We start from the raw sequence: 26,864 nt of genomic DNA on the forward strand, positions 1-26,864 counted from the left end.
GTATGATGTATACAGGGTTTATGCTTTTTAAAAATGCTTTTTGAAACAACTCACTGTAAGACCAGTTTGACCTGGAACACACTGTGTAGCATGGGGTAGCCTTGAACTCACAGCAGTCCTGCTTTCTGAGTATTGGGATTACAAGCATGAGTCAGCATGCTGTTTTGAGTAGACTCTTGGTATAGATTGGTGGCCTGGACCTGGTATGTAGATCTGCTAGCCTTGATCTCAGATCTGCCCCCCTTATCCTCCTGAGTGCTGGGGGTAAGGGCACCAGCATCACTCAGTGTTCAAGGTGAGGGGCCAAGGAGGAAGTGCAACAGTGGCAGAGCTGTGCTAGGGAGAGAGGACAGACAGAAGAGAGAAGGCCGGAAGATGCCTCGCACCAAGGGTCCAGTTCACCACCACCAGGTGAATTCAGAATTCCCGATGCAGAGCTGATTCCATGGAACCGTTTATTAGTCCTTGGAGGGAGGAAGGGTCAAGTGGGTATTACGTGTATGCTTAAAAGAATGACAATGACTGAGAGGAGGACTGTGAGCATGGTGACGACGATCTTGAAGTACTTCCACCATGCTCTCTTGGGAGTCTTCCTTGTCTTTTCCAATTCTTCAGCCTGAAATAGAAATAAACTCAAACTTAGAGTTTTCTCTCCATGTCTGAATTTAATGGCACATTCAAATACTTAATGATGGCTAATTTGATAGTTGAGTTTTAACTATTCCAAAAGCAGTCACACGGACCAGGGGTTTATAAAGTGGAGCACCATGGCTCTAAGTGCCTGTGCTGAGCTGTGACAACATTCACACTGGGACCTTGAGCGAGTTTTCTCATCTTTTCCTCATGGTTTTACTGAAGATTTCTCATAACCCAGTTTAGAGTTTTTGTTCTAGACACCTTGCTCTCAACTGTTTTTAAAGATTCTTTTGTCTGTGTGTGGCATTGAGTTCCCTGGAGCTGAAGTAACAGGCTCCGGAGCCCACTGGAAGAGCTGCGAACACCTGTAACTGCTGAGCCATCTCCCCAGCCCCCGTGTTCTCTATTCTTTGTTGTTCAGTTATTCAGTAAGTAATGTCATTTGATGCTAGGTAGGAGAGAGCATTATGGCGTAACTTGCCTGTTTCGCTGCATTCTCTGTGAGGACAATGCATGTCACTCAGTAGGCTAGTATTTGATGGAGTAATAACAGTTTAAATGGAGACAATAATACCTGCCGTGGAGTACCACAGACTGAAGAAGATCACTGAGGAGGTGAACACGGCACATCTAAGATGACTGTCCTATGAGAATATTGTTATTTACTTGTAATTTTCATAATTAGGTATTGTTAGGATTTGAACTTGCCGTGTCCTATACAGACTCGTGTTTTGAGCAGTTGTTCCTCAGATAGTTGAGTTGGAGGTGGTCTTTGCGAGGTGGCACTAGCTGTGTAGAGGTGAGCTTTTTGAAGGTCATACCGAGCCTTCTGCTGCTGATGGCTGAAAGCTGCCATGTGGGTGCTGAGAGTTAAACTCTGGGTCCTTCTGAAGAGCAGCCAGTGGTCTTCACTACTGAGTCATTGCTCTAGCCCTGGTCTCACATTGCTTTTTAGTTATTCTTTTATGTAGTACAGTTAATAAAACCCAGAGACAGATATTGGGGTTCAACCTGAAGGTCAGAAAAGCAAAGCAGCCAGCCAGTGGCTCTTACCTCTACCTCAGCCTGAAATGGCGATCCTGCCTCCAGGAATCTCAGCCTGAGACTGTGTGAGAGCTGTCTCCTCCCATTTTATATTCCTCTCTAATGCTGGGATTAAGGACGTGCACCACTACTGCCTGGTTTCTGTGGCAATTAGTGTGGCTACTGGGATTAAAGGTGTGTGTCACCAATGCCTGGTCTATAAGACTGCCAGGGTGACTGTTTTACTCTCTGATCTTCAGGCAAGCTTTATTTATGAAAGTACAGATGAAATATCACTACACTTTTAGGTTTATCTTATGCATGTCCATGCTTGTGTGTATATAGTAGAAGACATGTGCCTGGAGTCCCCAGCAGCCAGGGTGTTCGTACTGGAGTCTGAGGAGTACCTGGAGGGATACATTTAACCTGCCCAAAACTGTGTCATCTACTTGTTAGCTGACTTTTGTTAAAACGTCAAATATGGGATTAGGGAGATGGCTCAGTGATAAAGTGACTGCTCAGCAGTCAGGTTCCTAGCACGCATGTCAGAGCTGGGTAGGCAGGCCCTCTCAACACTAACACTGGGGGCGTGGGGACAGGCTGCTCCTTAGAGCTTGCCAACCAGCTAGCCCAACCAAAACGTAAGCTCCTGCCTCAGTGAGAGAGCTTGTCTCAAGAAAATAAGGTAGAGGGCAGTGGAGGAAGATGGGTGGTGTCTCCCTCTGGCCTCGACATGCCCTCCCTTGCCACGTGCACCTGCACATGTGCACATGTGTGCACAGATCTGCAGAATCTTTTTTAAAATTTTTTTTAAATAGGAGTGCTTGCTGGTATATGCTTTTAATCCTAGCACTTAGGCATCAGGCAGGAGGAATTCGGTTTAAAACCAGCCTGGTTCCAAGTCAGCTAGGGCCACACAATGGGACTCTGTCTCAAGAAAAAAAAAAAAATGCTTCTAAAAGGATTCTTACATTGTATTTGTGTGTGTGAATATTTTGCCTGTTTGTCATGCTTTGTTTCCTGGGAGTGGAGTCATGGGTGGTTCTGAGCCACCATGTGGATCCTGCGAGAGCCACAACTGCTCTTACTTGCCAAACCATTTCTTCAGCCCCTCAAATCTGTTTTTGTTTTTTGAGACAGGGTTTCTCTTCTGTAACAGCCCTGGCTGTTTGGAACTCCCTTTGTAGACCAGGCTGAGATCCTCCTACCTCTGCCTCCTGAGTGGTGCTGGGATTAAAGGTGTGCACCACCATGCCCAGGCACAAATTTATATATAAATATAAATATATATTTAACTATATATAAATATAAATATATATTTAATATATATATAAATTTATATATATATATACACCATTCAATGTAATCTTTACAGAAAAACAAGATAGAAAAGAAACAAAGCTAGTGTAGGCAGTGAGACTGAACATTGTGAGAATCAGTCTGCGATCCAGCTGGTGTAAAGCGTGGCAGCATGCATGCGCATGCCTGTAAGCACTGCCCTTGGGAGGCCGAGGCAGAAGAATGAGCGTGATATCAGACTGGCTCCATATGGAGCTCCTGTCTAAGCAGCCGCTGCGGTAAAATTCTCTGTTTTTCTCAGCTGCTTCTATTCTACTTACTTTAAAAAGAGGGCACTTTTTCCTCCAGTGAAAATGTAATGTATACATGAAGTTGGGGTTTGTAAGGTAAGACGGGTAAAATAAAATCTCTGGGGAATTTTTTTTTTGCCAATGTTTTCTGGGATTTAGGTGCCACCTTGATGGCCATAGGATAAATGAACTATCATCTATTAAGCAAATAGCTCCATTGATATGGTGGATTAAGTATCCTTGCAATCTTTCCAAGTAATATCACCTGGAAATGCTAGATAAAATAAGCTTAATTATATAGCTGGCTTTGGGAGAAAGCATGGGAAGAGCTGGGCCTGGGGAGCAGTGAGAACCTGCTGGTGCTGCCCCTTCCACTCAGTCTGTATGCAGTGGTCAAAGCACCGAGCTTACCGGGGCTTACTTTCTCACCTCATCTTCAGGGTTTTAGGAGTTTTAACACCTCACAAATGTATCCAGAATCCAACTACTTCTCGCCAACAATGTTGCACTCAATATTCACTGCAAGTGACCCACTTCAGATAGGTTTTTGTTTACTTCAAGTAACAAAAAATGTGGTCACTTTTAAGAAAACGTATTTCTGAAACATGGGCTTCTCATCTGCTGTCATACTCCATCTATGTGGACTATTTCCTCAGGGTTTCTTTCGCTGTGCACGTCAAGACTTAGCCTCTGATGTTTCCCATCCACAGTGCTGGGCCCTTCCTATCATACACAGCTGTTGCTGGCAAGAGACCTCCGGTCACAGAGGAGGTCTCGGGCTCCTCACTGACATGTGCTGTGTGTATATGTATGTATGTATGTACATGCACACGTGTGTATACATACATACACATAGAAACACGGGAGACCAGGTTTTACCGGTCAGAGAAGAGTAAAGCTGTGCTCCCACTTCGGGGCTGAAGTGGCTGATGAGCAAAGATGCCTTTTCCGCTCACTGTGATTGTCCACGACAGAGATTCTCATGCTCGAGACAAGGTCAGTCACAGCAGGCACAAAGCCTGGACTACCCCGCCGCTCACAGAAAGTCACTTTCGACTTTCATGTCTGCAGAGGGAAAGCCCTGGAAGCTCAGGCACGTAGTTACATTGGCTACGGGTTCTCTAACCCTAAAGGTGAGGCAGCGCGGGCTGGACTGATGGCTCAGTGGTTAGGAGCACTCCTTGTATAGGGCCCACGTTTGAATCCCAGCACCCATATGAGACAGCATGCAAATGACTGTAACTCCAGGATTGTCTGACCCCTCTTCCGGCCTCTGTGGGTGCTTGCACTCGTGCAGACACTGCACACATAACATAGTTAAAAACACCATTTTTTAAAAAGACAAGCTGTAGTCATAACTAAAATTCTAGAAGCATGTGGACCCAATGTGCAGATGACATGGAGAGCCATGTCTGTGACAGCTTTGGACACCACGTGCCTCCTGAATCTCTGCCTGCAGAAGAAAAGGATGGAACACAGACCAGCATAATGTTTTGTGGGCACTGGTTGTAGTTGGCAGGGCCCATCCATCTGCCCACTTCTGGTCTTCAATTCCCACCTCTGTTTCTCTAGGCCGAGCTTCCTATACCTAGACCTTGGGTCCCTTCTTTCTGACTGCCTTTTGCTGCTTCATCAGCTCCTTTTCCTGTGCTGGTATTTGTATTCCTCTTTTTAAGTAAGTCTGTGCTCATTTAAGATACACCTCTTTGGGGAGCATTGAAAGATGGGACACAATGTTGACTTTCAGGCACAAACAACAGAAAAAAGACTGAAGGCCAATGAATTAAAAATGCACATTAAAAGTATACCCTGGGGGGCTGGAGAGATGGCTCAGTGCTTAAGAGCACTGACTGCTCTTCCAGAGGATCTGGGTTCAAGTTCTAGCACCCACATGGCAGCTCACAACTGTCTGTAACTCCCAAGATTTGACATCCTCAAAAAGTCTACCCTGCTTCAAAAACAATGTGATTCTAAACACAAAGAACTTGAACAGCGATTTATGTAATCTTGACACACAAAATGGTAGCAAGCCTACAGGAAGGCACGTGACACCACTGTCATTAAGGAAATTTGAAATAACACAAGACATCATAGTCACTCTGGTGGCAGCACTGGTCATGACAGGAGCCAGTGCTGAGGGGGAGGGGTGAGACGATTCCAGTACCATGGGAAATGGTTCAGCAGTCCCTCAAGTAGTTAAACAATGACCACGTGGTCTAGCAATTTGACTCCCATGGATATGGAAAAATGATTTGGGAGCTAAGTGTAGTGGTGCATACCGTTAATCCCAGCACTCTGGAGACAGACAGGCCAGCAGATCTCTGTAAATTTGTGGCCAGCCTAACCTACACAGTGACTTTCAGGACAACTACAGCTACATAGAGACACTGCGTTAAAAAGACGATTTGAGGACTGTTTTCAGTTCTGAACATAGTTCTATAAAGAAATGAACCCATGGGGTCAGCTGGATGGTTCAGAAGGTGAATATGTCTGCCACCAAGTCTGAATACATGAATTTGATCCCCAGGCCCCATATGGTAGAAGGAAAGAAGCGGCTTCCATGAATTGTACTCTGACTTCCGTACAGGTACAGTGGTGTTACACGTGCATGCACACAACACACAATAAATGTATTAAAAATGTATTACTTAAACTTAGTAGTTATTATTCACAATAGAGGATGTGATGTCATATGACTGTAATTCTACGATTGGGCGGCTGAGTCAGGAGAATGAGCATGCGGCTAGCGTAAGCGACACGGTGAGACAAGGTCTTGAAAAGCCAAGAACTGCGCCTATGGTGCATGGTACAGTCTGGCATGTGCGAGGCCTTGACTTTGCCTCTAGCACCACAAAGCAAAACAACACCTACAAAGCCCCAAATGTTTATCAGTTTCATTGATGGACAAGCAAACTGTGGTATATGGAATGTAAAGATAATGGAATATTTTTCCGTAGGAGTAAAGAAGTTACTCATGCTTCAACATTGATAAAGCTCAAGTCTGCAACACTTCAGTGAAAGAAGACAAGTGGAAAAGTTTGTATATGACCCGGGTTATATGGGATGTGGACAACAGGTGAGCCGGGAGAACAGTCTGTAACCCGGGTTATATGGGATGTTCACAACAGGTGAGCCGGGAGAACAGTCTGTGACCCGGGTTATATGGGATGTGGACAACAGGTGAGCCGGGAGAACAGTCTGTGACCCGGGTTATATGGGATGTGGACAACAGGTGAGCCGGGAGAACACAGTCTGTGACCCGGGTTATATGGGATGTGGACAACAGGTGAGCCGGGAGAACAGTCTGTGACCCGGGTTATATGGGATGTGGACAACAGGTGAGCCGGGAGAACAGTCTGTGACCCGGGTTATATGGGATGTGGACAACAGGTGAGCCGGGAGAACAGTCTGTGACCCGGGTTATATGGGATGTGGACAACAGGTGAGCCGGGAGAACAGTCTGTGACCCGGGTTATATGGGATGTGGACAACAGGTGAGCCGGGAGAACAGTCTGTGACCCGGGTTATATGGGATGTTCACAACAGGTGAGCCGGGAGAACACAGTCTGTGACCCGGGTTATATGGGATGTGGACAACAGGTGAGCCGGGAGAACAGTCTGTGACCCGGGTTATATGGGATGTTCACAACAGGTGAGCTGGGAGAACACAGTCTGTGACCCGGGTTATATGGGATGTGGACAACAGGTGAGCCGGGAGAACACAGTCTGTGACCCGGGTTATATGGGACGTGGACAACAGGTGAGCCGAGAGAATGCAGTCGCCTATGGTCTGGTTAGTGACTATTTGGTGAGGTTTCCTTTTAGGGGAGGTGAAAATGTTTTGGAACTAGACAGAAGTGAGGGTATACAGCACTATAAATGTACTGTCATTTTCCTGTATACTTTCAAAGTGCTAATTTTATACTAAATGCATTTTGCCTTCATTTGAGAATGCTATTCTGGACATTGGAGAGGTGCTTCTGTGGTTAGGAGCATTTGGGTGTCCCACCATCATGGGGACTCTCACCACCCATGTCCAGCTCTGAGAGGATTGGGGTGGGGACAGGATGACTTGCTGGCTTCTAGCCTATCCGAGAAAAAGTGAGCCCCAAGTTCAGGGAGAGACCCTGCCTCAAAGGACTGGGGGGAGAGGTGACAGAGTAAGACAGTTGGTGGCCTCTTCTGGCTTCTTTGTGTGCACAAACGTATACATACACATACTGATAACTAATGAAAAGAATTCCGACCTGTGATAAATATCTGATTAAGTATGTAGGCTTCAAGTAGAGCATTCAAACCATTTGCTTTCAGCTAGTTACAGTCACAAAAGGGTAGGAATGAGCCGCACAGTGGCCACATATGCCTTTAATCCCAGCACTTGGGAGGCAGAGGCAGACGGATCTCTGTGAGTTCAAGCCCTGCCTGGTCTACAAGAGTTAGTTCCAGGACAGGCTCAAAGTTACAGAGAAACCCTGTGTCAAAAAACAACAAACAAACAAAAAAGGATAGGAATGAATAATAAACCTATGAACGGGAAAAGCACAGACCAAAGAGATATGGAAGTATACTATGTGCCATTTAGTTAATAGCATGTGTCGATGGTTAGTTGTAATCTTTGGAGACAATAACCACACAATCATATAATACTGAGAATTGCAAGGCATCCAGCCAAACACATTGAATCCAAATAGTATTTTTATCATATTATTAAAGAACAAAAACCATTATCAATGTAGAAAAGGCATTTGATAACATTGAGCTGGGACATGATTACTAGCAAATGAATAGGAGTACAAAGTAGCTATCATAAACTAGTAAATGGGTTGGACCAAAATCTGAATATAAAATCAACAAATGATTAGGAAGCATTTGAGTACTCATTTTGTTAGGAATGAAATGAGTATTTCAGGGATTGCTGCTCCTATCTAGTTCCTGACTAATATAAGTAAGAGAGAATATAGACATATACAATACAATGAGAATGTATACTTACATGCTTCTAATCTGAGTATACTATCTGCTTATTTAGGTGTAAAAAATATTTAATTTGCTATAATATTAATCACATTATCAAATATATTATTTTTCTGTGAGACTAAAAGTTCTTATTTTTTTAATAATTTAATTTTTATTTATTTTATTATGTTTTAACTTTTGTTTCTCTCTGTATGTGTATATGTGTGTGTGTGTGTGTGTGTGTGTGTATCTATAAATATTTTGTTTGTTTTTCAAGACAGGGTTTCTCTGTAGCTTTTTGGAGCCTGTCCTGGAACTTGAGCTATAGACTAGACTGGCCTCGAACTCACAAAGATCCACCTGCCTCTGCCTTCTGAATGCTAGGATTAAAGGTGTGTGCAGTTATGTATACAACATTCTGCCTCCGTGTATGCCTGTATGCCAGAAGAGGGCATCTCAATATAGATGGTTGTGAGCTACCATGTGGTTGCTGGGAATTAAACCCAGGACCTCTAGAAGAGCAGCCAGTGCTCTTAACCACTGAGCCATTTCTCATTTCTCCAGCCCCTTGTTTTTTTTTTATTTTTATTTTTATTTTTATTTGAGACAGGGTCTCTCTACAGAACCTTGGCTGTCCTTGAATTTACAGAGATCTACCAACCTCTGTCCTCTGAGTGCTGAGATCAAAGACATGCACCACCATGCTCAGCGTTCAAAAACATTTTGTAAAGCTAACATGATAAAAGACAATATTTAGACCACTGTCCTAGAAAGATTTTGTCAAGCTAGGCGATGGTGGCACACACCTTTAATCCTAGCACTTGGGAGGCAGAGGCAGGTGGATCTCTGTGAGTTTGAGGCTAGCCTGGTCTACAAGAGCTAGTTCCAGGACAGGCTCCAAAGCTACAGAGAAACCCTATCTCAAAAAATTAAAAAAAAAAAAGAAAGAAAGAAAGAAAGAAAGAAAGAAAGAAAGAAAGAAAGAAAAAGAAAGAAAGATTTTGTCCAAAGGTCTAAGGTATATATTTATAGGAGTATTTAACACAGTAGTGCTCACAATATAGAAAGTTCTGAATGGGGAAGGGCATGAAAGTGGGAGGAAGCTCCCTGGGTGGAGGCAGCAAGGGAGGGGAGGATGGGGAAGAGAAGCACCAATAGGCACAAAGCTTGTTTAAAAAATGCTGTAATAAAACCTAATTCTTTGTAAGCTAATAAAAAGATAGAATCAATATAAATGTCTCTCAAGACAACAAAGGACAAGAAGTAATGGCATTCTAGAAGAGGGTAAATGGATCTATTTCAGAAGGAGGATTGAACTACAAGACCAAGTTATAGAAAGGATAGGTACATTACATTTCATCAGTATACAATAAGAAATGCTGGAACCTATGAGATGGCTCATAGATAAGGCCTTGCTGCCAAGCCTGACTACAGAGCTCAATTTTGTGTCACAGTTCAAAACTGTCAGAGTCATGGTTTCCTGGGGCCAGCATCAAGAAAGTCAGCGGCAAAGTGCAGGAGCGAGACCCAGGCCAAAGGCTTTCCTTCCCATTTTGATTGTGGTTACTGACTCTAGTTTGTCAATGGAACTTGAAATGGAGCATTGCTATTTGTAAACGGTGTCACGATGAAGGATGAAGGCATGTGGCCTCTGCTGTGACTACTCAAGCTGTCATTTCAGTGTGAATGCGGCCAGAACCAAAGCACAGCTCACTTGGAGGCCAGGCTGTCACTGTGGCCGGCAAGCTTGGTTGAGAACGCGCCTGGTGGCAAGTCCCTGGAATCTACACAGAGGAAGGAGAGAACCGACTCTGGCAGGTTGTCCCCACACACATCTGTGTACCGCGCGTACAGAGGACATGGCGAGGCCCCTTGTGGAGACTCAGCACCAGTGTTGGTAGTTATCAGTGTGTGACAAGTTTCGCTTCATTTACAATCCTTTCTGCAGTAATCCTGAAGCAAATGCTCAGATAGGATTTAACTGCAGCCACAACATTTTAGTATGAATCTTTCTAAATGACTTTTAAAACTATTAGTACAGCATCCTTTTCACACCTGAAAGTTAGTAATAATCCCTCAATGTCATTTACTATCCAATTGTTCTTTTTTAAAGATTTATTTATTTATTATATATACAATATTCTGTCTGCACGTATCTCTGTGGGCCAGAAGAGGGCACCGGATCTCATTACAGATGGCTGTGAGCCACCATGTGGTTACTGGGAATTGAACTCAGGACCTCTGGAAGAGCAGTCAGTGCTCTTATCCTCTGAGCCATTTCACCAGTCCCTCCAGTTGTTCTTTTTAAACGGTTGTTTACTTGGTGTACATGCATGCCACAGGGCCAGTGTGGGGGTTAGGACCGCTTGCTGGACTTGCACCTTTTCCTCCACTCCATGTGGAACTCAAGTGATCAGGCTTGGTAGCAAGTGCCCTCACCTGTGAGCCAGCTGGCAGCCCTGAAATTATTCCTTACTGTTTCTACTGCACTCCATTTTCTTTCCTTTTAGTTACAAAGTGTTGTCTCACACTAGCCCTCTGTGTGTTTGCCTTGAACAAGCTGTATCTAGGGCAGTAACATTGCTGGTTTGGGGCACTGGAGGTCAACATCCATGCAAATTACTTACAGTTGCCTGGGGGTCCTCTGCTCCTTCAGTGATGATGGTCACTGTTTCTTTTTCTAAAACTGTATCTATGTTTCTCAACATAGCGTTTTTTACATCAGTCACTTGACTTTTCACTGAAGACACTGTGTTGTCACTTTGATTTCTATTGTATTCCATCTACACAGAAGAAATAGAACAAAAACAATTTGTATTAGTGAAACACATTACTGTCAAGGGCACAATAATTTTTATAAGGAATCAACTAAACCCCAAATTGTCCTATTCTAATCTTGCAAAACAGAAAAACATGCAAAGGGGAGAGACTCCCACCAATCCATTCAATAAGCAGTGGGTGATTTTTTTCCTTCCTTCCTTCCTTCCTTCCTTCCTTCCTTCCTTCCTTCCTTCCTACCTTCCTTCCTTCCTTCCTTTTTTTGAGACAGGGTTTCTCTGTAGCTTTGGAGCCTGTCCTGGAACTAACTCTTGCAGACCAGGCTGGCCTTGAACTCACAGAGATCCACCTGCCTCTGCCTCCCGAGTGCTGGGATTAAAGGCATGCATCACCACCACCCGGCTTGGGTGATTTTCTTTAAATGGTTTATTTAATCATTTTAAAACACAGACTTTACTTTTAGAAACATTTCCTGTTCACTGTAAAATCCAGCTTCCTGGCACTCCTTGGCTGCTCCAGGCACAACCCCCTTTTACTGTCAGCATCCTGCATGGAGTGGGACATTTGTCATAGCTGGTAGCCAGAGTCCAGTTTTCACTGATGGCATGGGCAGGAGGTAGGAAGTGTTGGCAGTTTTAGGTACAGGGACCTTACTTCTTGTCCATGGACAGAAGCTGGGAATGTCTTCTGACCTGGCTGGAAGACAGAAATGCCGTAAGTGCTGTGGACTTTAATCTGGTTTCTTGCTATGTTTCTCCTTTTGCCCAGCTTCCCAGGAGGTTTATGTGAAGGTGTGATTGAAACTCCACTTTATTTTTTATTTTTATTTTATTCATTTATTTTTTTCAAGACAGGGTCTCTCTCTGTAGCTTTGAAGCCTGTCCTGGAACTCACTTTGTAGATCAGGCTGGCCTCGAACTCACGAAGATCTGCCTGCCTCTATGCAGGGATTAAAGGAGTGGGCTACCACTGCCAGGCCGAAACTCCATTGTAGATACCTGGGATGCAGAGGTACATGGGCACCTTGTGCGTGGGTCTAGACTGACCAGCTCACTCCACATACCTCAGTCGAAATAAATAAGTAAATAAAATCAATCCCCAGACAACCACTGTCAGTGACAACCCAGTGTTGGGTTCACCCGTTGTCCAGGAACACTGCTTTCTCTTGATCTCATCTTTTTCTTCTCTCGCGATCAATAGCAAACTTCTTTCTAAAACTCTCCTATTGCCCATTAAACTCTTTCTTCAAGTTTTGGAGACAAAGGACCAGAAAGGTACTGGCCTGGAGTGGCTGTGGTGACTTGTAGTGAGGAGCTGCGGGCCGCTTCCCGCCGCCCAGCTCTCGGCTGCCTTGCTAGCTTATGCCCCAAAATAACAACATACAAACTGTATTCATTTAAACACTGCCTAGCCCATTAGTTCCAGCCTCTTACTCACATCTTGACTAACCCATATCTAATAATCTGTGTAACACCACGAGTGGTGTCTTACCGGGAAAGATTCAGCATGTCTGACCTGGTGGCTGGCTTCATGGCGACTGACACAGAGAGCAGAGGCATGGCATCTGTCTCACTTAGGAGAGGCGTGCCATCTGACTGAGCCATCTACCTCACTTCCTTCTTCCTGTTCTGTCTACTCCACCCACCTAAGGGCTGGCCCGTTAAACGGGCCAAGGCAGTTTCTTTATTAGCGAACACAAACACAAGACTCTCATCATCAACACAAACAGAAGACTCTCCCACATCAGTGACTGTTGATCACGTTGGACCCTGGAATCCCAAGTTAGTTCCCCTGAGGTAAGGAAGCCTCTGTTGCTCCCAGTGACCCCCACTTTCCTCCACATCAGTCAGTGCAGTCCCCAGTGGTGCACGTCTGGTGGGCTGGACAAACAGATAAGTTATTTGAAACAATAATTGTTCCATTTTATGTGTATGTGTGCTCTGCCTGCCATGGAACTGGGGTTAGAGACAGTTGTGAGCTGCCATGTGGGTGCTGGGAACTGAACCTGAGTCCTCGCTTCTCCTGCTCCTCCTTCTTCTTTCTTCTTCATATTTATTTATTTGTTTATTTATTTATTATACAATATTCTGTCTGTGTGTATGCCCGAAGGCCAGAAGAGGGCACCAGACCTCAACACAGATGGTTGTGAGCCAGCATGTGGTTGCTGGGAATTAAACTCAGGACCTTTGGAAGAGCAGGCAATGCTTTTAACTGCTGAGCCATCTCTCCAGCCCCAAGCATATCAAATCTTCTTAACTGTTGAGCCGTTTCTTCAGCCCCAATACATCTATTATTAAAGTGTCATACCGGGTAGTTTTATGGCCAGTAAGGCCCTCTGATCTCTGTCCCCACAGTCTTGGTAACCACAGTGCTCTTAGGTGCATGGTTTCTGGAGTGTCACATGATTTGGACAGCAAGGAAGGCAGCTTTCTCCCAGAGGCTCCTTTCACTCACTAATATGGATTTTATATTCTTCCATGTCATTTCTTTTCTCTCATTTCCACCAGAAATAACTTATGCAGTTTTTACCTGACATTTCCAAATAACTATGGCAACATGAACTATTCTGAAACAAGACTTCAGACAATCCTTACTGACTCAGCGTAGGAGTTTTGGGCAGTCCAGTCTGTAGCTGATATGTCATTGCATAGCTTTGTTATTGTCCTTAATCTTCATGTAACCCAATGCTCCAGCTTCTTTCCTATTCAGGGGACATCCTAACACCTACATTAACAGTTGAATCCCACACCCTCCTTTGGCAGCCACATTCCCCATCTTCCCTGCCATTTCATAGCTAAGTGCGCGGCTTGCTTTCTTCCCTCCATTGTGTTGGCTATCACTCTGCCCTCAATACAGACAGGTCCCCAGGCAGAGTGACTTCTGTCCGCACATAGATGTCACTGCTACTAGCATTACCTGATCTGGTAATGAGGCAGGCTCACCACATTTATAAACTAAGGAATATCTTGTTTTCTCTTTTTGTCTGTTTTGAATTTTATTTTTTAATTACTGTTTTGGGCTAGCATACGAAGTTGGGCTCCATCATAACATCTTCATGTGTCATTATATTCTGTTATTATTTGTCCCTTCCCCACCTCCAGCTGGGTCTCCTTCTCACCCCCTCTCATGAGTCCCTTTCTAATCTGCTTTCCTGTTACCACATGTATCTAATTGTCCTTCTGTAGCCTTTTTTTTCCATTGAGACATTTTCTTCCCCCTTTAAAGTTCCTTTCTAGTGTCATGATGTACACACACACACACACACACACACACACACACGTCATTTGTGATGATTTTTCAAGTTTTAAACTACATTTTTTTGTTTGTTTGTATGAGAGCATGCACCACAGCACACGTGGAGGTCAAAGGGAAACTTGGAGGAGCTGGTCCTCTCCTTCCACTGTGTAAGTGCTGGGGTTGAATGTGGTCTTCAGACTTGCTGGCAGGTGCCTTTGTCTGCTTAGTCACCTCACTGAGGTCCTATTTTTCAGTGTGAGCATATAGATATAAAATTTCTTCTTAGAATTGCCTCAGTGTTTGGCTTACTGGTCAAGTGCTTGTTGGCACACACAAGACCCAACACTGATAAATAAATAAAATTTAAAAATATTTTAAATCTGTCTGAGCTATATCTCAAAGATTCTGGTAATTGTGATTTCATTTTGATTTTTTCTAAGAATTTAAAGACTTCCTTTATGATTTATTCAATGATTATTCAAGAGTGTATTGTTCAATATCCATGTCTTTGTGTTGTTTTCTTTTCCTTGTTGATTTCAGATCGTGCTGTGATGTGAAAGATGTGAGATCCTTTTCCTTTGAGACAGGCTTTCTCTGTGTATCTATGGTGCAATCACCATAGAGTCTGAGGTCTCTGTCAGTGTTTAGTTTGGATGACGTATCTAGAGATAAAAATGGGTAATAAAGTCACTATTATTATATTATGTCTATTAATATTTACTTCATAAAATTGGGACTGCTAACATTTGGTGCGTACATATTTCTATATCTTCTGATGATGAATTGATCTCTTTATTAATATGCAGTGATCTTCTCTCTTCTGGTTAATTTTGGTCTGAAGTCTGCTTTATCTGATGAAAGCTATGCTAGCTTTTCTTCAATTTCCATTTGCTTGACAGATTGTTTTCTACCTAGTGCCTCTTGGTCTATGAGTGTCTTTACCAGTGCACTGTATTTCCTAGAGGCCATAGAGAACTGGACTGGTGTGGAGGTCCTTCTGTCTATTTGTTGCTTTTATTGGTTAATGAATAAAGAAACTGCCTTGGCCTGTTGATAGGGCAGAACTTAGGTAGGTGGGGAAAACTGGACTGAATGCTGGGAGAAGGAAGGCAGAGAGAGGGACACCATGGAGCCACCAGAGTCAGACATGCCGAATCTTTGCCGGTAAGCCACTGCCATGTGGCAATATACAGATTACTAGAAATGGGTTAAACAAAGATGTAAGAGTTAGCCAACGAGAAGTTAGAGCTACTGGGACAAGCAGTGTTTTAATTAATATAGTTTCTGTGTGCTTATTTTGGTTCTGGGTGGCTGGGACGAACAAGCAGGCTCCCTCAAACAGTGGGACTTTTTCTTTAAAGATTTATTTACTATGTTCTGTCTATACAGTGCTCTATCTGCATGTATGCCTGCCAGAAGAAGGCATCAGATCTCATTATAGATGGCTGTGAGTCACCATGTGGCTGCTGGGAATTGAACTCAGGACTTGGAAGAACAGGTAGTGATCTTAACCTCTGAGCCATCTCTTTAGCCCCTGAACCTAGTTTTAAAATCTAGTTAGGTCATCTAAGCAAAGGCAATTTACATTTAAGGTCATTACTGAGAGATGTTTACTAATTCCTGTGGTGACGTTATTTGTTGCTGCTACTGCTCCTCCTCTTCCTCTTCTTATTCCTCCTCTTCTTCCTCTTTTACCTCTTCTTCCTTCTCGTCTTCCCCTCCTCCTTCTTCTATTCTGTAACTATTTCAAGTGTATGGTTTGGTGGCTTTGGTGCATTTACTGTTAGGTAATGGGCATTACGTTCATCTGTAGATTTCTCATTTGTCCTGAACTGAACATACAGACATATATGTCAGCATCAACTGACATCCGCTCCCCTTTCTCCATCCTGTGTGATTACACTGCACTTTCTATTTCAAGCGATTTAATTATTATTGGTATCTCATGTAAATGCAATTATAGAGTATTTGCCCTTTAGTAACATCTTATTTCACAAATATGGAGTTTTAAATTTTTAATTTGATAGTATTTAATAATTATATAAAACATTCACATGGTTAAAAGGTCAAGTTTAGACACAGGTTTTGTTTTATTTTTTAATTTATTTATTTTATGTATGAGTGCTCTCTCTGCATGTACAACTTTATGCCAGAAGAGGGCACCAGATCCCATATAGATGGTTGTCTGCCACCATGTGGTTGCTGGGACTAGAACTGAGGCCCTCTAGAAGAACAGCCAGTGCTTTTAACTGCTAAGCCTTCTTTCCAGCCCTCAACACTGGTTTGACACAGAGAAACCTTGTTTCTCTCTCTGATGGCTCAACCCTTCTTTCCCCAGTCCCATCCAGGCATCCATTTAAGCATTTCTGGTTCATCCTCTTACTTTTAAACTAAAATAAGCAAATATGTATATTTGTATTTATTTGCTATTTCTGAAATGGCTGCATATAAGAATGGTGAATTCCCCAGCAGCCTGATACTTGTGTTTCCTGCTGCTCTGCAGACACACCCCACAGACAGTTCTCACCCTTCCCTCCCACTCTTAGGACCAGCTCGTCAGCAGCACTGATGAGCTTAGGGTATAAATTGAGGTACGTACCATGTGCTGTGCTAGTATTTGTTGAAAATCTGTAGCAGGTGTATTTGAAGGGAAAAAACGTTCTTGTGACATCAGAGGATTTCTTGTAAAAATATCACTAACCTGGAGAAATTAATGGAATATGTAACCTGCATGGCTAATGCCAAGTGGAGGACAACAGAGTCAATGTTCATTCGAAGCAAAACATGGCAGAAACATGAGCTGTCTGGTGGCAGGGCATCCTTTCCACTTTAAGACATGGTAATTATGAACACTGTGTATGGCTCAGGCTTATCTAGGGTTCTAGTACAAACCAGAGACTCGTACAGTTTGACTGCAGGTATTCCCTTCTTCCATTGGTATCGTAGGACACGGAAAGGGGAGACCTTTGACATTTTCCAAATGGTGCTATCATTTTTCTCTCCTGCTCTTGTCTTCAAAATTGACTCAGAAATCACAAAACGGTGCCAAGTGCCATGCCTTTCTACCAAATGTTAGTTAAAAGAAGTGCCAGCACCTCAAAAAGAACCCTGACAACTGTCTGCACTTAACAGTGTACTCTTGGAAGCACTGGTCAGAACAACCTGCTTAGCAGCTTCTTGTCACCTGGTGTTCAGAAGGGCAGTAAAACTGGGACGTTTTAAATTAGGGGTATTCAGTTAAATGACTAAAATGCTTTACTCTCTGAACTCTAGCAGTTGTCAATACAGAGAGAATTACCCTCCAACTTTACATACAGTGACCATGGGAGCTGTGTCAATGTTATTTGTGCTCTGAACAGACAAAATGTGTGCATGATTCATAAATGTGATGGGACAAGAACTATTAGTAACTGTGGAGGAACTAAAGGAGTCAATGTTTTTATTAAAATATTTATCTTGTTTATATATTTGGTAATATATAAATTTGAAGATTGGGAACATTTCCTTTTAAAAATAAGAAACAGGGATTAGAGAGATGGTTCAGCACTTAAGAATACTTGCTACTCTTGCAGAGGACCCAGGTTTAGTTCCTAGCACCTACATGGTGGCTCACAGCCATCTGTAATTACCGCTCCAGGGGATGGCACACATGTGCTGCACATTTATACAATTAGGCAAAAGACTGACACACATAAAATAAAAATAAATAAAAAGTAAAAATAAGAAGCTTCCATAGAAATTCCCAGGACAATGGCTTAGCTTATGTCTTTAGACTGCCTTTTCTGAACTCTCTTATTGACTGAGCTCAGACTTGGAGCAACAGGTGATATCTAAGGCAATTAGCCTCTCAGAAATGTATAAAGTCTCACTTTACCGTAGTTGGTATTTGCTAGCAGTTCTGTTAAAATTTTCCCTAGAGATAATATATCTTTATTTAAAAACAAATTTCTTGTGGGTAATGGGCTTGGGGGTCTAGGAATGGCTGGATGGGTAATAAATGTGGTTGAAATATACTGCCTGCATATATGAAATAAAAAATCAAAGTTGATATTTATTTCATTTAGCTCTTATAATTTATATACTATAACAGAAGTATCTTTAGAATACTGTTCTAAAAATTTTGGCCATTGACATCCCTATGAATATAGTTATTTGTGAATTATATGTGCTATTGTAGTTTAATTTCTTTTTTCTATAATTTTTTATTACTATAATACCATTCAAAATTTCCACTTCCTCCCCTCCTCCCACTTCCCTCCTGATCCCCTACTCACCCTCCTCCTCTCCCCCTCCAGTCCTAAGAGAGGGCAGGGTACCCTGCCCTGTGGAAAGTCCAAGGCCCTCCCCTCTCCATCCAGCTGTTTATTCTTTTTCTTAAGCTTGAAAAGAAAATGACTATAAGGAGCAGTTCTAATGGATTTCAGTGGAGGGTCTTTGTAGACACTATTTCTGAGTTCAGGGCTTTAAAGAACCAGGAGACATCAGCACAGTAGTACAGACAGTTACTTACTTTTTTGAGAAATGCAGATGGTGCCATAGTATCGAAGCCATTGTCTGTAGCACATAAATAAGTGATTCCATCAATAAAGAGAGTATGGTAGACATAGCTTTGAAAAGAATGCATCTATTTACAATACTGAAGAAATTAAGTACAACACACCGAATTACTTGTTTGTCATTTACGAGCTGTCATTGTGGTATAAAAACTATATACTAATTTACATGTAACTTTTGCTTTTTTAGATAGGACTTCACTAAGTAGCCCAGGCTGACTTCCCACTTGCTGTACTGCCTATGTTTGCCTCAAACCTTTGACAGGGCTGTTTTCCAAATCCTTGGGTTACAGGCATGTACTATTATACCAGGAAAGACTGGTAAATGTCTGGTTTCTCAAGCCAGGGCGTTGCTTTGTGGTTCAGGCTGGCCTTGAACTCACAGCAGTCTTCTTGTCTTGGCTGCCCAGGTACTGAGACTACAGGTGTGCAGCACCGCATATGTGGCTAGGAGAACTTCAATGTATTTGAAAAACTATGCCAAATCAAAAATGCATACAATTTATATATATATTTAAAATTGCATCAATGTAAGAGCATTATATTAAAAAGGAGATGTGATGATCTGATTATATCTTTTTTGCAGACTTGCAATAATCTGAGCAAGCAGAAATACTGTGCCCACCGACTTCACTCTCTGTACATTTTTAGGTAGACATAGTTTTGTCCTTCTTGGCTTTCCATCATGATGGGTTGGAATTTTTAAGCTGTGAACTAATAGTGCCAAGTAGTCTAGAGGCCAGGACAGCTGGGGAGAGGAGAGCCAAACTGTCACAGTTGGCTGAAGCACACTTTGCCTTTGCTGACAGCACCAACTCCTAGGCTGCTGTAAGGCTCTTGGGGAGCACCTCCATGACTCACTGCTTGCTGCCTAGACCCAGGCTTTTGAATAATAAAGAATCTCCAGATGGCTAATGGGCAGCGAATGTGGCCAAATATTAAAGTGGGGATATACGTGAGATGAGAAAATCAATAAACAGCCCATATGAATAAATGTGTCACCCAGGGTAGCCCTCGCTCTCCATGCTCCCGCCCTCTCTTCCCAGTGCTGGGATTTCAGGCATGAGCTTCCATATCTGGTTTATGTTTAGTGGTTTTGGAAGAATCTGCTTCACAGTGTGTGCTTTAAATTTGTGATACCCAATGTGAGGAGAGATATTTTAAATTTATGCTTAGAATATTGTGGATAACACCTGGAGGCTATTTTTAACATTTACAAATGCAAATACTTGGTATCTAGATGTATCTACCGACACAGGCCGTTAAATCCCGGTGCACATGCTACAGTGACACAAGTACGGGTGCTCTCGCTCCTTTCATAGTACACTGTTAAAGGAGCGTTTCTCAGAGGAAGAAAGAGAAAAACAAAAGGAAATTACAGACCCAAACCTTGTTCAAAGTGCTTTCCTACCTAGAGGGAGGAAGAGAGGAGTGGGTAGAAAAACAGGGACGAGAATTAGACTCTGGAAGGAAACTTGTTTTGTGGATTTCACTTTGGAAGCACACTTATGTTGTTCAGTGAGGGCCTTTAAAGGCACAATCATTAGAAATGAAACAAAATGAGAAGAATGACTTTGTATTGCATAGCCCAGACAAAGACGACGGTGGGCTGGTTCCTATTAGGAAGGGAAAAGAACATGATTTGCAGGTAGATTGGATGTAGATACAGGAGAGTCAAGAATCAGATATACGGAAGGTTTTAGGTATTAGGAATTGACTGTGGATGGTTGCTAACATCTCAAACGGAAATGTAATAAGATAGTACACACCATTGAACACTAATAGTCTTGCTGAAGATGGAGCCTCTGGAACCAGCTGCCTGGAGCCTGGTGATCTGTGTGTGAGCAGTCAGCAAACCTAGACTATGGGAAACTGTAAATTCTTTAACATTAATCTGAAAGGAAAGGGATGGAAGGAGCTTAAATGAAACTGGAAGCAGGCAGGACTGGCCTGTCACTGAGGGTGCATTTATGGGGTACAGAGGCAGTGAAGAAACTGTGACCCTGACAGAAGTAGAGACAATGGCTGATATTCAGGGAGGGAAGAGGGAGTGGATGGGACCAAACGTACGATGCGGAGGTTCTGGGTGCTGGCAGGGTACTGCTTTTTAGGCGTAGGTGGTAGTTACTTCAAAAGTTATATGTTTTGTTGTTGTTGTTGTTGGACATTGTTGTTGTTGTTGGACATTGTTGTTGGACATTGTTGTTGTTGTTGTTGGACACAGATTTCGCTAAGTTTCCCGTGTTGATCTGGTGCTCCTGGGCTCAGGTCGAGAACTCATGCCTCAGCTTCCCGAGCAGCTGGGACCACAAGTGCCACCTGGTTTGAATTTGTTCTTTGTAACTGTGTAGGGGTATATTACTTGTATTTTAATAAGTAAATTTGCCTGAAGACCAGAGGCAAAGCTAAAGTTACCAAAGGCCCGGTAATGGCGACACACATCTTTAATCCCAGGATTTGGGAGACAGAGGCAGATGGATCTCTATGGGTTCAAGGCTACCCTGGGCTACCAAGACTAATACAGAAACAAATACAGGTAGTGGTGGCTTACACTTTTGATCCCAGTACTGGGGAGTCACACGCCTTTAATCCCAGCACTAGAGGAGAGAGAGGCTTAGTCAGCCTAGTGAGCCATCACCCAGCCTTGGTAGAGGGAAGACTTCTCTAGTGGCTTGGCTGCTTTGTTTTTCTGGTTTTTGGGTTGAACCCCAAATTCTGTCTCTGGATTTTTATTATTTGTGCTACATACTTCTTCTTTGAACAGGTTAAAATAAACTCATTAAAAAATATTGAAAGACTGATCAAGTGGCCCATGCCAGTAATTCTAGCACTTGGGAGGTTGAGGCATAACAATTGCCATGAGTTCAAGGCTAGCCTGGGCTACCCTGTCTCAAACAACAACAACATCAACAGCAACAAGCGACTTAAAATAACAAATGCTCTTGACTCACCCCTTGTGTCTTAACTACAGTTTCATACTGGTTTAGAATATATATAATATCCCAAGTAAAACTTAATGATGGTGGCTATTCTTATTGACATTACTAAATATATTTTAAAGTAGAAGTTTCTTTTGTTCTGGTGAATGAAATGTTATAGGTACACCAAAAACCACCCAGAGACTAAGACAGCCCTCTTTTAGCCCCACCCCCAGTCAGGACTCTGCAGATGCAGTGATGTCGCCCTCACCTCCCTCTACACAGGTAGCCCGTACCCTGAATTCGGCAGTTATCATTCCACTGGTGATGTTCTGCTTTCCTCCTTCCTGTGAGGCCGGGCAATCGTGTGTATGATTGCTAGTCTCCTCATTAGAATCATTAGCTGGGCTCATAGCTGCTAAGAGAAGGCTCATGATAGGATGTACCTTACCTTCCTATTTGGATTATGGTCGCTGGTTCGGCTTTCAGAAGCACCTGTCTAAGCACCTTTGCCGCTGCTTCCTAGGAAAAAAGGCAATCTTTATTTCATGGAGGACTCTAGTGTCTCTTCAGTATTTTCCTTCTATAATTACCAATGTTCTGGTTGGCTTATTAAGAAAAACCCTCTTCCTAAGAGAATTAATTGGTATGACTCATGAGTGATAAGGGGAAAGATGCCATGAAATATGTATATGAACTAAGGCAAAATACGTTATATGTACATATGTAAGTATGTGCATAATAGGCTGCATTATATAATCATATCTTTATGAAAGATCTTAGGTTTGGCTTTAAGGCTAGGAAACAGTAGCCAATCAAGTATTGTGTCTTTTTCCCCAACCTCAGAGCTGAGGACAGAACCCAGGGCCTAGGCAAGTGCTCTGTCACTGAGCTAAATCCCCAATCCCTCAAGTATCTTTCCAATGTCAGTTACTGAGAAAAACTACACGTAAAATATTTTGAGGCTGGAGAGATGGCTCAATTGTTAAGCATACTCATGCACACATGAGAACCCGAATTCAGATCTCAACATTCATGTAAGAAGCCAGGAATGATCCTAGGTATGCCCATATGGGTGCTGGGGGAGAAAAGAGGGAGAAAGGGAGATCCTATGGCTTGCTGGTTGCCAACCTGCTGAAAATAATGCGAACTCCAAGTTCAGGGAGAGACCCTTCCTCAGAAAGTAGAAGGTGCAATGATAGGAGATTTGATGCCTTCCTCTGGCTTCTGAACACACACACGCACAGAAGCATATACATCTCATACATACATTTGCACACACACTCTTAAGTTGTATGTGCATGTGTGCATTTATGTGTATGTGATTATCACAGCATGTGTGTCAGAGACACATGTGAGCTTCTGGGGATGCTCCTGTCTCTGTCTCCCATCTCTGCACAGTGATTACACATGTTCTCAAGCTGTGTGTATGGCTTCTCCTTGAGTTCTGGGGATCTGAAGTCGGGTGTTTACACTTACATAGCAAGTGCCCGCAGCCATCTCCTCGGTCCCAAACTCTGTCTCTTACTCTCTGAATACACTTAGCAAACTTCTGTTCACGAAGTTAATAAATAATTCCCTCAATACTAAACAATTATTTATTATCTGTGTGCATCTGTGGGGTGCATCCTGTTGCTCTGAGTAGCTCTCATGTGGAGAGCAGAGGGCAGCTTTTGGGAGCTGTTTCTCTCCTCTACCTTAGGTGGCTCTGGGGATTGCTAGCAGGAGCCGTTACTCACTGAGCCCTCTCAGTAGCCCTGCTCGTCGCTCTTTAAAAACTAGTATTTGCCAGTACCTCTTGCAGCTGCCTATTCCTTATAAGGGTGGTTCCTTGGGGAAAAGCTTAAGGTACTAGAATTGCGCTGAACACCTTATAGGCCATGAAGTGAAATCCCATGCTTTTACTTTAGAAGCATGAGAGGGATCTGAAAGTTACCTGAGCAGCCCTAGAGAGCCGCACTCTTAATTAACTTTCTCATTTCCCACAAACTAACACTTAAAATAGAAACTTTTATGGACGAGTTAAGCCTATTCATGGTAGAAGTAATTGCTACTGCCTGAGATGTCAAGGAGTCGTTTTCTAGGACAGAATTTCCTAAGACACTTGAAAAATTAAAGGAATATAGCCTTTTCTGTTGTTTTACTATTAGTAATAAAACACACCTCTCTAGCTTCCCCCAGGTGTTTCTTTTGCATAATATAAACTATGATATCACAGCAAGACCGAAAACAAATGACCCCATGAGACCGAGTATGTGACAAAGGGGGCTCTTGTGTTTGGAAGTTCATGTGCTGCAGAGCTGCTGAGTTGCCTGGGTCGGTTTCCTTCCAGGGAAGAATGAAGACTGAGCACATGACTTCCAGAATCCAGTCTAACCTCAGAATCCCAGAACAGTAGCTGGTTAGCTTCTGTGATTAAGTTTGGTACTATTTTTCTTCAAATTGTGTGTGTGTGTGTGTGTGTGTGTGTGTGTGTGTGTGTGAGAGAGAGAGAGAGAGAGAGAGAGAGAGAGAGAATCTTTGACACCGAGGGAAGCTATGATACCATTTCTTCCCTCTAATTGTAACCGTCTCTTGAATCTCTGGGCGTAGTTTGCCTTCTGTGGTTAGCTGTCGGCACAGCAGGCACAGCAGGCATTCCGAAGCACCTGTAATTTACTCCTGGATTGCAGAGTGCCCCCTCTTCTGTGCTCTTACCTCCTATGTGCTTCAAAAGAGAGGCCGTTTCCTTATGACACTTCTGACAGCTCTCTCCTCATAACAAGTTGTGTTGAGGACTCACTGTTAGTCTCTGGATTTGACTGGGGAAACAGAGATGAAACATTCTCTGTTCTAATGTTTGATGGCAGAGACAGCAAGGGAAAGAAGATTCCAGTTCAGCTTCCTTAAGTTGTTTGGCAGAGAGACTCCAGTTAGCCTAGGCACAGAGTCGCAGAAATAGTGAGAAAACTCTCAAAGAACAGATGAGATTATACTGCCCCAAAGTGGAGAAAAGTGGTCTCCAGGAAGAGGGGGGAGAAGTCGTGGTGAGAAAGAAGCATGAAGTTTAAGGTAGCAGAGGGCAGGGCAATTGCATAAAGGAAGAGAGAGCCAGGGAAAAGCCCAGCCATTCAGGAGGGCCTGACTGCCGACGGGAGGGGTGCTTGCTTTACTCTGAATGCAGTCTGAGGCTGCCAAATGTGGTGAGCTGGAGAGTGGCCCAACTGTAGGTATTTGGGGGAACGATCACCTGAGCAGCACTGTGGAAGCAGCCTTTGAGGAAGACAAGTCAACAGGCATTTCTGTAAGCTTGGTGAGAAGTAATTAGGGCTGCAGTGAAGAGAGAGCGGGAGTGCATAGAGGGGCCAGATGAACAGACGTGAAGACGGAAACAGGAGAAGGATGGAGGGTGACTCCCAGCCCCCACCCGAGTGTCTCAGTGGGGAAACAACAGGACTGGAAGCATATAAAGAAACACCTGCAGGAAGAGATTTAGTTTTGTTTGACTTCTGCTATGAGGCCATCTGACTCTGAAAGGACGTAACTCAAGTGGAAAGATGCCATTCGTGTCTGTGTGACACTAAGAAGGAGTCCCAGTACGTTAGGGACTGGCAAAGAGAAGAACTCCAGGAAGAGGCTGAAGCCAATGCCCCACACCCACACCCACACCCCCTCCTTCCTCTCAAAGCAAGAGCGTGTTGCTCTGACCAAGCTCATGTCTCTCTTGCTAGCTACTTGTGCCCCTTCAGGCCTTGCTCCACCAATGGCCCTGACTTGTCTTATATTTATTCTTTCTGTAAGGTCACATAGGTGGGAATGTCTCCCTATAAACAAACGAGGACCCTTCTAGGTCATGCTTCTTCCAGTTTCCACTCGCCTCCATTCCCTATATAAATTTCAGACAAAATGGTCTCCCCATCCTAAGTTCCTCATTTCCTACTCAGCTGGCCCGAAGCAGTCTGGCTTCCGACTCTCCTATTTCTTCCAAAGGCCTCAGTATGACCCACAGGCGTCTTCCTGTTGTCTAACCCAGTGGCGGCCACCCACCTCTTTGCGCTCTGAGGATTCTCTTTTCCCTTCCTCTTGGGCAGCCTGACACATGACTCTCATTTCCGGTGCCAGACCCAGACTTTCGGGTACTAGACTAACACATCCATGACCTCCTGAACCTATTCTGGCTTCCAGAAATGAGGCAGAAAAATAAACATATATGACGTGTTGAATTTTTAACAAGCAACGCGATTTGGCATGTTCTGAACTGTAATGTCGCCTTCCTTCTGCATTGCCTTTGAGTCCCCTAGTCCTATCCTTCTCTATGTACCCTCTGCTGTTCAACGCTGCCAAAGAAAGACGTGAGAGTCGTCCTGTTCAGTTACAGCCCTCATTCCACATATTCAGTCAAGTGTCAATGCTAGAAGGCATTTACCAAGTTTCTTCCGGACCTGCCACACTTACTGTGTACCATGAGTGCCTTAGCTCAGAACCTTAGAGTCTATTTATAGACTATAACCGTATCATCTTAATGGGTTGTGTCTATCTCCAGCAAAACACTTTTTACCCTCTGGCAAAACTGTATGGATCTAAGGTCCAGATACAATATATACAATATTAGATGACATATGGCAAGTTTTAGGGGAACTTGTGTATGCTGGGACTAAACTCATCCTCACATACTATGGGCAAATGCTCTAACATTGCGTTACTCTCTGTGCTGTCCTTTTTTTTTTTTTGAGCGCGTCTATGAAGTCCACGCTGACCTCAAATTCATGGCCCTCACCACCCTGAGTGATGCCAAGCTGCGCTGTCGGGGTGGCCCTCGCTTTCATGACGCTGGGCTTTTGCAACTACTACGTAGTCACTAAGTGTGTGCTGAACTGCCGGTTATTTCTGGGCAGAGGAAAAATCTAAGAGCTGGGTTACGTTGGAGACGGCTAGAAATCACCGCCAGCCGCCCGCGTGCAGAACCAGGCCTAACCCCTGGGCGGCGCACGCGCGGCTCCAGCCTAGGAGTCAGCGCTGGGGCGGGGGCGGGGCCTCCGACCCCGGAGTCCCCCGAGGTCACCCGGCGTCCCGACCCTCGTGGAGCCGAACCCTCCGGTACCTGATAGGAGCCGCCGGTCAAGGCCAGCTCCGCCAGGACCGCCCGGCCATTAGCAACGCAGCTGTAGGTGATCGTCATAGCCCGCCGGCCAGTG

The 26,864-nt window shown here is 43.7% G+C and overlaps 1 protein-coding gene across 1 annotated transcript; it reads right to left on the reverse strand.

Annotated features, from left to right (window-relative positions):
* Nucleotides 1-481: 481 nt before the first annotated feature.
* On the reverse strand, nucleotides 482-26,864 carry LOC119807246 (vesicle-associated membrane protein 712-like). The gene is made up of 6 exons (XM_038319325.1): nucleotides 26,771-26,864; nucleotides 22,142-22,212; nucleotides 18,730-18,826; nucleotides 16,819-16,920; nucleotides 10,832-10,987; nucleotides 482-616 (listed from the first exon to the last, which is right to left on the reverse strand). The coding sequence occupies exons 1-6, from the start codon at nucleotides 26,846-26,848 to the stop codon at nucleotides 482-484; spliced, it is 639 nt and encodes a 212-aa protein (XP_038175253.1). The 5' UTR covers nucleotides 26,849-26,864.

The sequence above is a fragment of the Arvicola amphibius genome, chromosome 1, assembly GCF_903992535.2.
Source record: "Arvicola amphibius chromosome 1, mArvAmp1.2, whole genome shotgun sequence".
In the NCBI taxonomy this organism is placed as follows: Eukaryota; Metazoa; Chordata; class Mammalia; order Rodentia; family Cricetidae; genus Arvicola; species Arvicola amphibius.